Source organism: Vitis vinifera, chromosome 18 (assembly GCF_030704535.1).
Source record: "Vitis vinifera cultivar Pinot Noir 40024 chromosome 18, ASM3070453v1".
NCBI lineage: Eukaryota > Viridiplantae > Streptophyta > Magnoliopsida > Vitales > Vitaceae > Vitis > Vitis vinifera.
In genome coordinates this window covers 23,157,382-23,173,664 of record NC_081822.1, presented here as the reverse complement: position 1 = coordinate 23,173,664, position 16,283 = coordinate 23,157,382, and the positions used below count along the sequence as shown (strand labels likewise).

Sequence of the window (16,283 nt, the reverse complement as noted above, 5' to 3'; positions counted from 1 at the left end):
ATGAACATGAAGGATCATGTATGCATTTCCTTCAATCTTAATCTCAACAAGGGAATCACAATGTGGAACTCAATACAGAAGAGTCAATTTGAGCATCCCTAAAGAGTTCTAGACCAGTTAGACATGATCAATACTGGAGAAATGCATTTTTTTTCTCATGGTGCTGCACTAATGTAATAATTGAGCTTACCCATAAAGTCCAAAAATGATAATTAAATATGAAAAGGGCTGATTATTTTGTAGCCTTACTGCACAAATCACTTCAATTTTATTATATTATATCCAATAATGAAGAGGAAACTTCATAATATAACATCTCATGGTGGTTGATTGGTCCACCAGTCTCATCATTTGGAAACCATTAATGCTTTTTTCTTTCTCTCTCTCTTTTTTTTTTCAAAAGGAGATGCGAAGGATGGGCCTTCATATTGGGATTGCATTAAAATTTGTCAAGAAATGGGAGAAACATGATGCTAAAGGGTACTAAAAGCCCTAATACATGTTTTCCATTTAGACTTCAAATCAGAAAACAAATCTCACCGAAATATCATTTTCTTTTTCCACATGATTGTTTCTCTTTAGTTTGTTTTTTCTACACATTTCTTACATCTTTAATTAGTTTTTTCCAATGTTTATAGGATTGGTCATTGAACTGAAAAAATTATCGATTTATGGTTCACTGATCGAACCACAACCGAATTGGTGATGCTATAAAGATATAATTTATATTTTATTAAAATTAAAAATAATTTTAAGAAATTAAAATATATATATAATTAAAATTTTTAATAACATTTCATTTTTTTTATAATCGATATGTCTAATTAAATGATAAACACAAATATTAACATATTAATATATAAAATTTTATTAAATAGAATATGTATAATATTTAAATCTAAAAAAAAATTATAATATTTAATTTTATCTACGTATCTAATTATATTTGCTTAAATATTTTATATTATAAAAATTCGCAATCAACATTAATATATAAATATATAACAATGAGCTTATCAAAGGAATCATGTAGTACAGTGGTTCCCTCTTCATTTTGGCAATCTTAATTAGATCCATGGTTGGCAACCTCTTCATTATAAATTGCAAGCAAGAAGGTTGGTGAGCTAGGAAGTAAGGGAGTTTAGGCCAAGGTAAGGGAAACCATCAAGGTTTTGGTCAAAGTACATGTTGACCGATTCACGGAACATAGGACGATTCATTCGGTTTGATGGTTTGACCATTGGGTCAAACGGTTTGATGGCGATTCAAATCCAGAACATTCCATTCTACCCAATCGAACTAGAGAAGCCGCTAGTTGACAGTTCGATCGATTGGACTAGTCAACCCAATTTGATTTTCAAAACATTGATTTTCTCACTTAACAATGCGAACTTTGTTATTTTATACCATGCAACGTAAAATAGAGGGCATAATAGTAAAACAATCTCTTTCTAGACATCTTTTAATTTCTTCCACTCAAAACTATTTTATTTTTTATATTATTTAAATCTAAAAATTAGTTAAAATCAGTAATGCCATTAAAATTAAAATAGAAAATAACTATTTATATATATATTTGTGCCAAAATTGAATAGATATGTTTTTATGCAATTAATAAATATGAAGCATATATTATTTTTTGTACTCATTTGTAGTTTAAATATGTATCGTGATTATAAAATTTCTAATTATTTCTCTCATAATAATTTATATTTGAAAATGGGAATTCGAGATTCCTCATTATTATGAACGTGTAGACTATGTTTCATTTAGGAATGTACCAAGAAAAGAAAAAAAAAAAAAGAGCTAAGATTAAATGGGTAAAAAAATATGATAAGACAAAAAGGGAAAATATTAAAAATTTCTTTCTCATTTTTCTTTATCTTTAACTCTCTATATTTGGATTCCAAAAAATGTAAGAAAAAGATAAAAAAAAATTGAAGAAAATGATTAAAACTTATGTGAAACAAAGCTAATTGACTTAAGTAAAACACCCAAGAAAAGTTTGGGGGGGGGGAGTTTTGAAAACTTTTTCGAAAATGCACGTAATTAAGCATATAATAGTTCAATAAAAGTAAAGAGATAATATTAGAGAAAACAAACTTAGATTTTATAGTGGTTCAACAATTCCCGCCTATGTGCACTATCCTCAAACTCCTTCTAAGCGAAGGTTCCACTAAAAATGAAGCTTTCAATCCAAGTTTCCAAGTCTTTACAATTGGATTCATTGGCTCTAGTGAGCTCTATAAATTTCTCTTCAAGTTTAATCATAACTTAAAGCTTCAACACTCATCCTTACTCAAATAAATGAGAATTTAAGAATACCCAATCTAGCACAATAAATGTTGAATACACAAAAAGGTAGGATGAACACACAAGGGTGTACTAAGAATGAATTTGCAAGTTAGAGATTAACGCACCAAAGAGAAATAGAACTTTGAATATGAGAAACTAGTAGGTATAAAGTTTAATGTAAGTGTTCTCATAGCAATAAATAAAAAGAGCTCTCTATTTATAAGTTTGCAAACTCGAACACCCAAAAAGTGTAGTAAGCGTGTATAGTAAAGAGTGTGTGTTTTAGAGTTTTTTGCTTGTCCCACATAGGAAAAAGAGAAATACCTTTAGTGGGTATATTAACTAACCAACTTAATTTCCTTAGCCTAATGGGCTTGTGGAGAGGTGTGGGGAATCCTCCTGCACCCAAGGGACCCTAGCCCATTTTAGTGGAATTTCAAGCAGTTTGGGCCAAAAACCCTTAATGCACATTTGCACATGCATCCTATGCGGGGGATGGAGGGTTCCCCCCTTCCATGCGTATGCGTGCGAGTTAAGTTGTTTTTTGCAAATTCAAAATTAAATAAATTTTAATTTATTTCTTTAATTTCTGTTTGATTGAGTCTTTTAGTTGGGTTAAGTCTTCAGAGTGGGTCGTTTCTTTAGAGAGACTAAGTAGCTAGTTTCAAGTTACCGGTTTGTGAATTGTGGTTCCGATTTTATGGAAAAGACCCGTTAGGACTTTACCTATAAAAGCAGAACCCTCCCTCAGTTTCAACAAAGAAAAATTTTCTAAGAGTTCTCCCATTTTCCCATTGTGTTATAGAGAGCATTTCCTTGCGTGTTTGTTTATACTATCAGAGCCTTGTGGCTTCTGACATCCTACTTTCAGAGCCTTGCTACAGTCAGAGCCAACATCCATCTTCTTCTCGTTTGCATTTCATTGCCTGCAACCATTTCTTATCGTTTGTAGTACACTTCGATTCCATCACTATTGCAGTAGTTGCATTTTCCTATGTTCGATTTGCTGTTGCACCTGTTTGGAGGGCCATTTCATAATACCGAGCCGTATGAATCTCACCTATTAAGTGTACTTAAGGCGAGGTTCTACTACCTATTGTATCTTGGAGGTAGACTGTTGGTTCCTTGGTGGAGTTCATCTTTGAGGATGACAGATCTATTTTAAGGACAGTGCATTGTCACACCTTAGCTGACATAATTTGATAAGTGTTCTGTTTTCCCTTTCTGATTTTGTTTGCTTGTTTTAGGCTAGGTCAGATTCACTATTATAGAGTCTTTTGCTTGTCCCACATAGGAAAAAGAGAAACACCTTTAGTGGGTATATTAACTAACCCGCTTTTCTTATCCCAATGGGCTTGTGGAGAGGTGTGGGGAAGCCTCGCGCACTTAAGGGGCTTAAGCCAATTTCTTGCAGTTCAGGCCAAAAACCCTTAATGTGCATCACGTCCACACACGCATCCTATGCATGGGGGTTCCCCTTTTCTACATATGCATGCGAGTTATTTTAATTTATTTCTTTAATTTCTGTTTGACTTAGTCTTTTAGTTGGGGTAAGTCTTCAAAGTGGGCCATTCCTTCCGAGAGACAAAGTAACCAGTCTTGGAGTTCTAGTTCAGTGGTTTTGATTTTATGGGAAAGACCCATTGGGACTCTACCTATAAAAGCAGAACTCTCTCTTTGTTTCAACACATAAAATTTTTCTGAGATGTAGGGACCCCTCCCTCCGAGAACACGTGGCACGCATCCTACAGTGACACATGGCACGCATTGTCACCCGGGTCACCCTCGTCCGGACCTTCCTGTAAAGCGCACATGGCGCACTTTTTATATCCGGGCTGCCTCAAGGAAGATCAAACGACGCTTACAAAGCACAGGCATCCGGACGGCTTCCACACTCTTTATATCCGGACTGCCTCAAGGAAGATCAAACGACGCTTACAAAGCACAGGCATCCGGACGGCTTCCATAAATGCATCCGCTCCACAATACATCCGGATAACCAACATGGGCTATCCGGATATGATTGTCCGGATCATTGACTAAAATAAAGCGAGTCTCACACGCTATCACAACAGCCAGCCATGGCCCACGTCCCATCACCTGCAGAGTGAAAGGACGGGTTGAGGTGACAACAAGTCACTTCCCACGATCATTCTATATGATCACTTCCCACGATCTCTGACAGTCGCATCACCTACCACTGTTTCTGACAGCCGCCCGTAGGGTGGCGATGGCCATGTTGCCACCTAATGTCATCATGACAACATAAAATATCTCCCCGCCATTAATGAGAGGAACAGTACTCCTGGCACTATATATAAACCTTCACATGAAGAGGAAGGTAAGTTTCTGAGACCTGGTAAAAAGGCCAACTGATTTATATCTCCCTCTCTAGCCATGGCTAACAAAACCATCAGAGGGTGCGTCCGGACACCCTGTCCGGATGTCCTTTTGCAGGTATAACGACTGAATCAAGAACCTTTGTGTGTTGGGATCTCGCATCCATCCACTTGGCAACTACGTGGAACATCAGGAACGTGAGGCATCAACATGAGAGATTTCCTGTTCTCTTACTATGCTATAGAGAGCATTTCCTTGAGTGCTCGTTTATGCTATTAGAGCCTTATGGCTTCTGACCTCCTACTTTCAAAGCCTTGTTGTAGTCAAGGCTAGCATCCGTCTTTTTCTTATTTGCATTTCATTGTTTATAACCATCTCTTCCTATTTGCAATACACCTTGATTCCATCACTATTATAGCAATTGCATTCACTTATGTTCGATTTGCTAGTACACCCATCTAGAGGGCCATTTCATAATACCGAGTTGTATGCATCTTGCCTACCAAGAGCACTTAAGGTGAGGTTCTATTGGTCGTTATATCTTGGAGGTAGACCACTGGTTCCCTAGTGCATCGAGTTCATCTTTAAGGAAAGATGATTTATTTTAAGGACATTGCATTGTTAAGCCTCAATCAACATAATTCGATAAGTGTTTTATTTTCCTTTTCTAATTCTCGTTTGCTTATTTTGGGCTAGGTCAGATTCACTATTTTAATATATTCTTGATATAACAAAAAACCCACAACTAGCTTTTCTCAATCTAGCTCTGATTCAATTAGTTAACAAGTCATTAGGCAATTAATGTATAATAGGTGATCGTTGGCCCTTTCTAAGGTTCTACCAAACCTTAATCGAGAAAAGGGTTGTCTTGATTGAGAAAGGGTTTGCCTTGACCAAAAATTCACAGTTTTGGAAGAAAGAATTTTTTGGCACCCTGAATCAGACCTTGACTAGGAAAGGGGTAACTAGTTAAATTGATTCCAAACCAATTGAGTCAGTTTAGCCCCTCCTTGATTGGTTAGACTCTTTTTGGCTTAAAACCTATCTTTTTCATTTCGAAAACCTTCTAACACTGAGGCAACATTTTTAAATACCTTTATAGGTTAAATTAAGATAATTTTGTCTAGGTTTTTGAACAGATATTTGAATTTTGATAAAATGTGATCTTTAAAGCTTAGTTTTAAAAAAAAAATCGAGTATGAAAATGATGCATGAATGGGCAAAAATTCTAAGTGCACCCAAAGTATTCATCTTACATTGAGTTCTTAAGCTTGAATGGTCTTTATGCACCCTTGACTATGCTTTCTTTGGATTTTTTTAAAGTGTTCATGCCTTTTCTTTTAATTTTCTTGATTAATACTTGAAACTTAACTTGATTTATTACCATTAGTATATTTATTATGATTTGCTATCATCAAAATATATGTAGGAGAATCCTTGGGTAACATTATGTATTTTAAAATTATTTAATATTTATATAAAAAAGAAAAATAAATGAAATGAGTTTTAAAAAGTATGTAAAAATAATTTATTAAGTTTAAATCTATTTTCACTTTTCCATTTTATCCTTCCCTTTATTTTTGTAACATCCGTGTCTTGAATTTAGGGATATTTATGTAATTTGAAAATTTTAAAAGATTTGCCTTGAATTTAGAAATATTTATGTGATTTGAAAAGTTATATTCATATAATTCAAATTAAAATTTTAAAAGATCTACTTGAACTTGAATTTAGGGATATATTTATATGATTTGAAAATTTTAAAAAAGAGAGAAGATAATTGAGGTATTTTTTTTTATCCATATAACCATCCGCTATCTTTATCTTGTTTCCTACATTATCAAAAATTAAAAAAAAAAAAACAAAAACAAAAACAAAACTTAAAGGTCTCTCAAGAACTTTGATTAGAAGAGTTAGAAATGAAGAATCTTTTTTTGTATTTATTTCATTCTAAAATTCAAGGTAAGTTCTTCATATGTTATTTCTTTTTGGGATTCTTGTTATAATTAATTATGAAACTAGTAGGAGAAAAATATACCAAAGTAAGTTCCCCAACTCAACAAAGACAATTATGACAACTGGAGTATCAAGATGAAGGCTTTGCTTGGTAAGATGAAACCACTTTATCCCCAAATCAAATGAGTTTTTTGAAATATGTGAAGAAGAGAGATAACAAAACTCTCACCATCATCTATCAAGTAATGGATATAGGTATTTTTTTAGAAGATTTCAAGTGTAACCACCTCCAAGAAAGTCTTAAGAGATATTACACATACACACAAGGGAATTGAAAAGGTACAAAAAATTCATCTTCAAACTTTTAGAGGAGAATTTGAAGGTTTGAATATGAAAGAATCATAATCAATCTTCCATTTTTTTCTAGAGCATTCACTAGAGTGAATTTATTAAAAAGAAATGACAAGGGTTTAAATGATACTCGTATGATTGAAAGAATAATCCAATCTCTAGATTTAAAGGTTGATTATATTGTTGTTGCCATTGAAGAATCTAAAAATTTAGATTTTGTGAACATTGGTCAACTTATAATGAAATCATTGCATGTTCATGGATAGAGATTAAAAATAAAAAACTAAGAAAAATTAAAACATTCTTCAAACAAAAACTTACATTAAAAAAGAATGAAACAAACTTTTATGAAAGAAGTCATAATAATCATAGACATGGTCATGGGCATGGTGGTGGAAGTGGTGAAGTGGCCAAGGTGATAGAGGAAGAAGTAGATTCAATTCATCAAATAATAAAAGAAAAAACTAAAACTTACATTACTCAAGAGGGCGTGGAAGAATGACACATGGGAACTAAAATCCCTTCCAAAAGGGAAAAAAGAAATTGCGGTAAGATGAGTGTATAATGGAAAGAAGAAGGCAAAATGGGAAATAGAGATACAAAGCAAGATGAATGGCAAAGGCTTATAAGCCAAACCAAGGCATCCACTATATATCTAAATAAGAAATCGTCAATTGCATTATCAAAAGAATTCAATTTTTCATGACCGAAGCAAGCACATTGATACAAGATATCAATTTATTGGAGGGAATATTATAAAGAAAGACGTGTAATTAAATTTTGCAAAATCTCAAGCTCAAATTATAGATATTTTTACCAAGCCTCTCAAGCTTGAAGACTTTAGAAGATTAAGGATGTTATTTAGAGTCACAAATAAGTTTAAGAGGGCATGTTAGAAAGTTAAACTTGACTTAGAAACTTTCTAAATATTAGAATTAGATTTAGTTTTTAAAAGTTAAAGGGGAATATTTTATTTTAAATGATTATTTTAGTTTTTATTTTTGAGTTGTCAAATGTTAAAAGGTCTTTATATTTCATCATTAGGAGTTAAGTGTGTGTATCTATAAATAAGATATCAGTTGATTATGTACTATTTGAATAAAAGAGAGTATTGGAATACAATAAACTTCTAATTCTACCCATTCTCCAACAATGACATCATGTTCAATTTTTATGTAATTGATTTATTAATGTGTGAGTGATTTGAGAGGCATAAAATCTAGAAATGTAGTTGCTCTACAATTTAAGAAGATAAATTCTGCATTCACATATGAGCTTATGATCAACTGATTGTTGATTCCACTCTTCACATAGTACTTCTGGCATGCATGTCATCTTCCTCAGCCACTAGCTTTTTTATTTGGTGCAGCAGCATATCAAAGTCATCTTGGGTCTTGATGAGGCTGAGCCGAACATAGCTACTCGCAGTACCAAACAAAGTACCCTCACGTCCAATGATGCCAGCCTTTTTGAGGGCTCTGTAACAGTCTTTATCCTCCTCTCGCTCACACCTCAACCATGCATAAGCTGCCATGAGTACAAAATTGTCATGCTGCAAGTTAATTTCAAAATTTTGGTGTTGAGCTCTTTAGCTTTTGGATACCAACTTACAGCTCTATTTGGTTGTTGCGGAGGTTAGGAGAAATTGAAGAGGAAAAACAATCTCAGGGTATGTTTGGAAGCCGTTTTAAAAAACAACCTTTTGTCCTTAAAAACATGAAACAAGGTGTTTTCTGGTAACATATTTTAGCTGTTTTATAAGAACTTTTTCAAAAAATAATTACAGAAATATAGAGAATGTTTGAAAGTAAAACACCATGATAAAAGCTATTTTTAAAAAATATTGAAAAATATAGAAATAAGTTCAAATTTTCATATGGAGAAATCACCTGGAGAAGCAGCTCTGACTGTTTGGAAGAAGGTACAGTATTGTGGCGCAATGTCCTGGAGAGAGAAGCGTTTGGACACTGATAAGGCACTGCTCAGTTTTTCCCAGCGGTTCTTCATTGTTGCGTGACCAAACTCAAATATTTCCCTTCCACTCCCTTCCATGACTACTTTCAGAAGTTTATAGGCTCTTAACTGAGCATCCCGGGAAATACCTAAGCAATTCAGTTTTACATAAGTTGACATTCTTTGGTACACAGCTTCATCCTTTATCAGTGCCCATCTGTACAGGAATAGCAATGTTACTACTCTTCTTGTCAGATATGTTGCTGCTGAAAAATATTTATGCACGACATTATGGACAAGTTAACTGCATAATTAGATCGTTGGAATGGTTGTTACCCGAATCTAGTGCCTGCATGACCAGTAAGCTTAGAAAGAGTAAATACCATGACGTCTTCATCTGCGGGAGCTGGAATTCCTGTAAAGTGAGGCCAATAATAGGCATGATCATGAATGGCCTTCACATATGGGCCGTGAAGAACTGCTTTATTCAGCTGTCCATCAGGATTATTGGGGGCAGTCACAAATTCGATGAGATTTGAGGTACTATCTGAGTTGTTCTCCCACAAGTATGCGTCCCCTTGAAACTGAAAATCCTTTGATCTAAAGAAGTCTGTTTGTAGTTGGTAAACCTATATGAAATTCTTCAATTAAGCAATTCATATAATTGATAGTATCTCAGAAATGGAATGTGAATGGAATTGAGGTAGCAGGACAAACCGGGTAAAAAGGGAAGGATGCAACAACTTTAGCTGGGGCTGATGAATTGTCTGGTGAAAGGGCATACACTGCAGCATTGAGGAGTTGGGTTGAGCCAGTACCAAAGACGATGAACCTTCCTTGTGTGACTGCATTTCCAACAGCAGTGTGTAGTTTTCGGATCTGGTTTTCGAGGACTTGTGACATTAAAGACTGGTTGTTGAATGCATAGCTCATTCGATGCCACCCTGCTACCAGCATTGCACTGCGAGCTGCATTCTGCATCCAGAAGGGCTCTAAGAATAGGGGATCCCCTCTACACAGTTCAAAAATAATGAGTAAACATATAGTGATACATTAGCACTACTGATTGAAAGAAAAGCAGTGGAAAAAAAATGGAGAGAGCAATATGAGATTAAGAGTCCTGCTTTAGTTACTCAAAAAGTATCCTCAATGAGGTGTTGCCATGTATATAATCCGGTTACTGTAACTTTGTACTCGAGTCTCATCCATTTATATCACATATGAGCTCTTATTATTTTGTATCTTGGTCGCACCTTATTCATATGTTGGTCTCATATATTTGTACTTTTGTTCAAATATCCATATTTCATCTTATGCGGTTTGGATTTAAAGTTTGACAGATGCCAATTCAATACCTTAAAATTTTCATGAAGTAAATTGTTATGCTTTTTTGTTTTAGAATTAAAAGTGTTGGGTTAGAGAAATAAGATAATCATTTTGATGGTAAAAGAGTATTATAAAATAAAAATACTTTTTTATAATAATTTTCATATATATTCTGCATAAGAAAATATATTAGAAATATCTCTATAAGTATAATAAATAATAATAATAAAAGAAAAGGTGAAAGTGAAATAAGCTCTTAAAAATTATATTGCATAAGAAGAGATCCAACAAAGAGCAAAAAATACCTAGTGAAGTAGGAATATTGGGGTTGAGCAAGAAAACATGATACTATTTCAAAGGCTTGATCATTGTGTTTGTGTTCTTTTTAATTTCTCTATAATTCTCAGTGGTGTGGGAAATAATTTTCTATGATACAATAGATTGTTTCCAGTCCTATATATAAGCATAGTTAATCTAACCATTCTAAAACCTCATATCCTTTTGTGCTTGAATTCATTATATATGTCATAGCGAGAGATGGTATCAAAGTCATTACAACTAACAACCATGTATTTAAGAGCTCTTATTATTGAGTTTGAATCCTCACTTAAATATTTTCCTATACCTAATGGTTTTATTCAAAATAGGTTTTCACTCAAGTGGATTACATGGGTTATGGAAAACATTTTCATAATGTTCTATTCCATCTCAATAAATTGTATTTTAAAAGGAAAAATTCAACCATTGAGAAGTATTAGGCAAAGAGATCCTTTATTACTATATATTTTTATTCTATGTATAGAATATTTAGGTAAAGGGATGGTAAAGTAGGCCAAGAATTCCAACTCACCAAAATCGACCCAAAATTCTTTCTCATATTTGCAAATGACTATATCATATTTACTAAGGCCTCTAGCTCAAATGGGGTTCTAATTTGTTATTTTATTTTATTTTATTTTATTTTTTTATTTTTTTAATATTAATAGGATTCAACCAACTGTTGTGTCATGTTGGGTTAACTTATGAATTTCTATAAGTTTTTAGTTCAAAATTTTAAAATATTTAAAGGGTCATGAAGAAGAAATTAAGGGAAGTACTAGGTATTCCCCTTTCCAATGGAATAAAACAATATCTTGGCTGCTCCATTGTGCAAGGTAGGATAAAAATTAATTTTTTAAAATTATTCTTAAATCTTAAGGTAAAAAAAAAAACAGCTTTTTGGAAAGCTTGTTTTCTATCAAGAGTAGGAAAAATAGTTCTAATCAAGGTTAATTTAGCTAACTACCTTCTCATTTATGAATTATTTCTCTCTTCATGTATGAATTGTTTTAAAATTGTAAAAGTAGTTATAATACTAAAGATTTGGATAGAATCAATAGAAATTTCTTTTGATTGCCAAATGTAGAATCTAATGAATTTAACGAGATTTCCCTTGGTAGCTTAAAAAGATGTTTGTAGGCCTAATTTGAAGGAGACTTAGGAATTAGGATGGACAAGATGTTAACAAAGCTACAATTACTAAGTTAAGAGTGGATAATGAGAGCATCTAGTAGCAACATAAATACAATAAAAAAATTTGATTCAAATCAATCAAAACTGATCATATTGGTTTTGTTTTCAATAATCATAAATATCGTTATGATTTTAAATTTTGGAAAATAGACTTTTTCTAATACTTTTTTATTATCTAAAATGAGTCTCATAGAAGTACATGTGCAAGTAAGAGACCAATAAAAATTGAAGGAAAATGGAAGAAAATAAAAAATGGAAAAACAAATAAACAACAGGAAGTTTAAACTAAATAATGTTTTATAACATTTTTCTAATGGAATTCTCGAATAAAGAACTTAAAAAAAATAGAATTCTCTTCACGTGGAGAATAAAGAACTTTAACACACATATATTTCTAATATTTTTATATAATTTGTATTATATTTTATTTTTAAAATAAAAGAGTGTAAAGCACTCCTTGGATATTGTTTTCCAAAATGATAAAATAATTTTAATTTTTAAAAATATTTGACAAATTTTAAATGAAAATAACTTTTTCATAACTTGTTTTGAATATAAGTCAATTTTTTTAAAAATATTTTCAGTAGTTTTTTTAAATATATATTTTTTTTTACCACATTTTAAAATAAGTTCCTTTACTTCTTTTTTCTACGGAAGATGTTGGCTAATTGTCATGCCTTGGAAAAAACAAAAACAGTAGAGGTGTGTTGTCTGCTGCCGAAGAACAGCATTCGCCCACTGGATTTTTCACAACCAAGATTATCTTTCTAGTCGAGAAATTAACCCGTCTTACCATGAGAAATTAACCTCTGGTCTTATCATTTTCTCCTTATCCTTTGGGCCCTACAGTGGAGATAGTTTTCTTTGTAGGCTACGATGCCACACAAATCTATAGATAGAAAATCTCATCTCAACCTTCTTGGATCGTACCATCCCATCCCTCTCCAAAGAAAATCAAAAAGATAAAATCATATAAAATTCTATATTCCATAACAGAATGATTAATCACAAACCAATGGTATTTTCTTCTACTTGTATATCTTGGGTCCCTCAGATTCTCTTGAAAAAGGGATCAAACTTTCATTAGCAAGAATGAATTTCCTTGATTTTAGCCTTTTTTTTTTTTTTGGTAATCTTATGATATCAAGGAAGAAAAACAAAAACACATGTAGTAAAAACTTAAGAAACAGACAGAGAGACACTTACCCGTCAACATTTGCAATACAATCAGGTGAGAATTGAGAGCAATCAGGACCTTCAAAGCAGGAGTTGCACTCACAAACAGGGCTTCCATCGACAACCAAGCCATCCAAGTATGCTCTTCCATGGCCGGAGCATGCCACTGCTGCTGCTGCTTCTCCTTCTTCTGCTGCTTTTCTGCTCCAACTCAGCTCCCACTTCCCACCCACATGCATATGGTTACTCACAAGCAACAAATTGAGGATTAAAGAACACACTAAACACACAACACACAAGGAGATTTGGATCTTAGCCATGATTTTTTTAATGGAGGGTAGACCTTGGTTTTTTAAGGGAGAGAAGACGAAATGGTTAATGAATGTTGGAGGTGGGTAATATTGGAACAATTAAGGAATTCTGGACAAAAAGATTGGATGGAGTGAGAGAAAGGAAACTTTGGGAGAGATGAAGAAGGAAATAAGATACATATGCTTATTATATATATGTTTTCCAGCTACAAAAGATCATTCAATTATTTACACAGGAGGGGAATGCAGATCATTTTGCAACAGTCAGAAGGCAAAAATGGAGGAAACAAAAGGGGAAAGTGAGAATCGAGGCAAAGAGAGAGAGAGAGAGAGAGAGAGAGACTCAAATATAAAGTATAAAATTGAGGGTGTTGAGCCATTATCATGATGTCTTTAGAGACTGTCGTTGGTTGGTCCACACACCCTCCTCAAATATAAAGTATAAAGTTGAGGGTGTTGTGCCATTATCATGATGTCCTGAGACTGTCCTTGGTTGGTCCACACACCCTCCTTTGTACATAAGCAGTGCTGGATAGTGGGTTCAGGGCCAACTGCTTCCTGAAACCGTAAATAAATTAATGTAATGCTTCCAAAATTAGATGTACATTATAAATTAATAATTTATACATTATTTAAATTAAAAAATAATTATAATGAGTGAAATATATAAATAATTAAAATTTTTAAAAGATTTCGTCTTTCTATTTTTAATATTAATCATGATAAGCATGAACACTTTAGCTTAATGATTTATATTGAATGCATATTAAAGGTTTATGTGTTAGCACATGTTAAGTGTTCTGAAGGGGGTTGTAGCAAGTCAACTGTGTCGGTGATCCTTGGGGAATGTGAGGAGAAAAAAAAGAAGAAAAAAAAAAGGGGAGAATTGTGTTTTCACTTCAATTGAGTTGGATAATTGAGTACAGTTATATGAGATGGTAATAGATATAAATACCTATTTTGCTTATTTTTATTTTTATTTTATCACTATTTACATGTCTCTATTAACACATTCTCTCTTATTTAATTATTTTTGGATTTTTCATTGGTTTTTTTAAACCCTTTTATAAATAATTGAAAAATCAACGTTATTTTATATTTTTTAATTATAAATAAAAAAATTTATATTGATGATTTAAAAACTATTTTAAAAAATACTTTCTAAAAAATGTTAATTTAAATAAATAAAAATTATCTTTTATATTTTAAAAGTAAATAATTTAATAATTAAAACATTATTTAAATAAATATATTCATTATTTTATTTTTTTTATACTAAAAAATATTTTAAAGTTTTCTTTTTCCTATTATAAAATAAAAAGTTCAATTTTTTTTTAAATGTTCTTCCTTTCTTATTTTAATAAATTTTTTGAACATAACTTTTAATAATAAGTTGTATGAAATATTGTAAATTTGTTTAATAAGAATTTTTTTTAATGATTTAAATTAATTGAAAATTTATCAAAATAAGAAAAAGAAAAAGAAAAAGAAAGAAATAGGATGGATGAAGAGTTTTTATTTTAAATATATAGTTCAAATGTTTTTGTATGACTTAATTTTAGAAGTGAATTATATCCATATATAGTAGATATTGAATTTTTCTTAAATAAAAAGGTTAAAAGTTATATTTACTCATTTTATATGAAAACAAGAAGTTAAAAATTATATAGATTGTGTTTGAATTTGGTTTAAAAATATTTTTCTAGTTTTTATTTTTATTTTTAAAAATAAATTTTATTTTCTATATGGTCTCTTTTTTAAAATATGTTTAATTAAAAAGTGCAAACTATTTTTAAAAATGAAATTGAAAACTTTGTTTAGTACTATTTTTCGTATGAAAATAATAAAAAGACTCAAAAAAGTTTGATCCTAAGTCATACATTTTATTTAACTCCTATATGGAAATTTCAATACTTTCTACAGTAATGATGTTTGGAGAAAAAAATTTGACCCTAAGTCATCCATCATTTGCTCAACCAAATAATTGGAAATATGATTAATACACCTACGTGAACACATAACTTAGAGGGATATGAAATTTGTGTCACTGTGTAAGGGTATTACACTAACTGTACAATGAAAATGCACTAAGTGTACAAGGGTGTATAAGACTACCCTTTGTAAAAGATTTTAATCGATTATGAACCACTCCATTTTATTTTCCTTGTTACCCATATATTGTACACTCATTTCATACACTTTATTTAACTTTCACATAAAAATTTCAATACTTTCCCTAGTAATGATGTTTAAGGAAAAAAATTGACTCGAAGTCATTCAATATTTTCTCAACCAAACAATTAAAAACATGGTTAACACATTGTAGACCCCAAAATTTGTCACAATTTTATTTTTACGTTAATTTTGAGCCCAATTTTATACTTAGATTTTAAATCTCGATTATATGTAATATTTTTTACCCACTCACCCTTTAATTCTTAATTTTTATTACTTTGTAAATTGTTTTACTTTTATTTTTATTTTTTTTATTATTATATTATATTATATATTTACATTTTTATTTTTATTTTATTTTCTCTCTCTTCCTCTTTCTCTCACCTACCCCCCATCCCTCCCATATCATGGGAACATGCCCCCCTCACCTTTCTTCTATCATTTTCCTTTTTTCTATTTTGTTTCTCTTATTCCTACCCATTTTCCCGGCTTCCCATTTGGCCCCTCCATTTCTTCTCCCTCTCTTAGGGTTGGCAGTTGGACGACCTCACCTAGACCTCCATTCTCCCCATTCTGGATTTCTTCTCCCTGACCACCCCCCAACTCTGATTCCCAACCATGCTTCCCCATTTCCCCACTTCATTTTTTCATTTTTTTTCTCTCCCCCATAGCACACATGGATGGTCGACCCCCATTTCTTTTCCATTTTATTTTCTCCTACAACTTGTCCCAACGCCCACATCCCCACCCGACTTCATCATCACTACCGATGGCGTGACGCCTACGCCATTTCCAGCGCCCCTCCATCCTCATTTTCTCTATTTTTCTTCCTCCCATTTTTATTTATTTATCATTTTTTATTATTTTTATTTCCCAAAAACCCATCAG

The 16,283-nt window shown here is 32.1% G+C and overlaps 1 protein-coding gene across 1 annotated transcript; it reads right to left on the bottom strand.

Annotated features, from left to right (window-relative positions):
• Positions 1-8,103: 8,103 nt before the first annotated feature.
• LOC100247483 (tryptophan aminotransferase-related protein 3) lies at positions 8,104-13,589 on the bottom strand. Its single transcript, XM_010666765.3, has 5 exons — positions 12,940-13,589; positions 9,613-9,907; positions 9,232-9,524; positions 8,832-9,112; positions 8,104-8,469 (listed from the first exon to the last, which is right to left on the bottom strand). The coding sequence occupies exons 1-5, from the start codon at positions 13,227-13,229 to the stop codon at positions 8,249-8,251; spliced, it is 1,380 nt and encodes a 459-aa protein (XP_010665067.1). The 5' UTR covers positions 13,230-13,589; the 3' UTR covers positions 8,104-8,248.
• Between the last annotated feature and the right edge of the window lie 2,694 nt (positions 13,590-16,283).

What these genes read in the sequence shown, in the direction of transcription:
- LOC100247483 (XM_010666765.3), bottom strand. Translation starts at nt 13,229, where the DNA reads ATGGCTAAGATCCAAATCTCCTTGTGTGTTGTGTGTTTAGTGTGTTCT. An exon ending in TGTATTGCAAATGTTGACGG is followed by an intron (nt 9,908 to 12,939) that starts GTAAGTGTCTCT and finishes TGAACTGTGTAG; the next exon opens with AGGGGATCCCCTATTCTTAG. An exon ending in CATGCAGGCACTAGATTCGG is followed by an intron (nt 9,113 to 9,231) that starts GTAACAACCATT and finishes ATTCCTGTACAG; the next exon opens with ATGGGCACTGATAAAGGATG.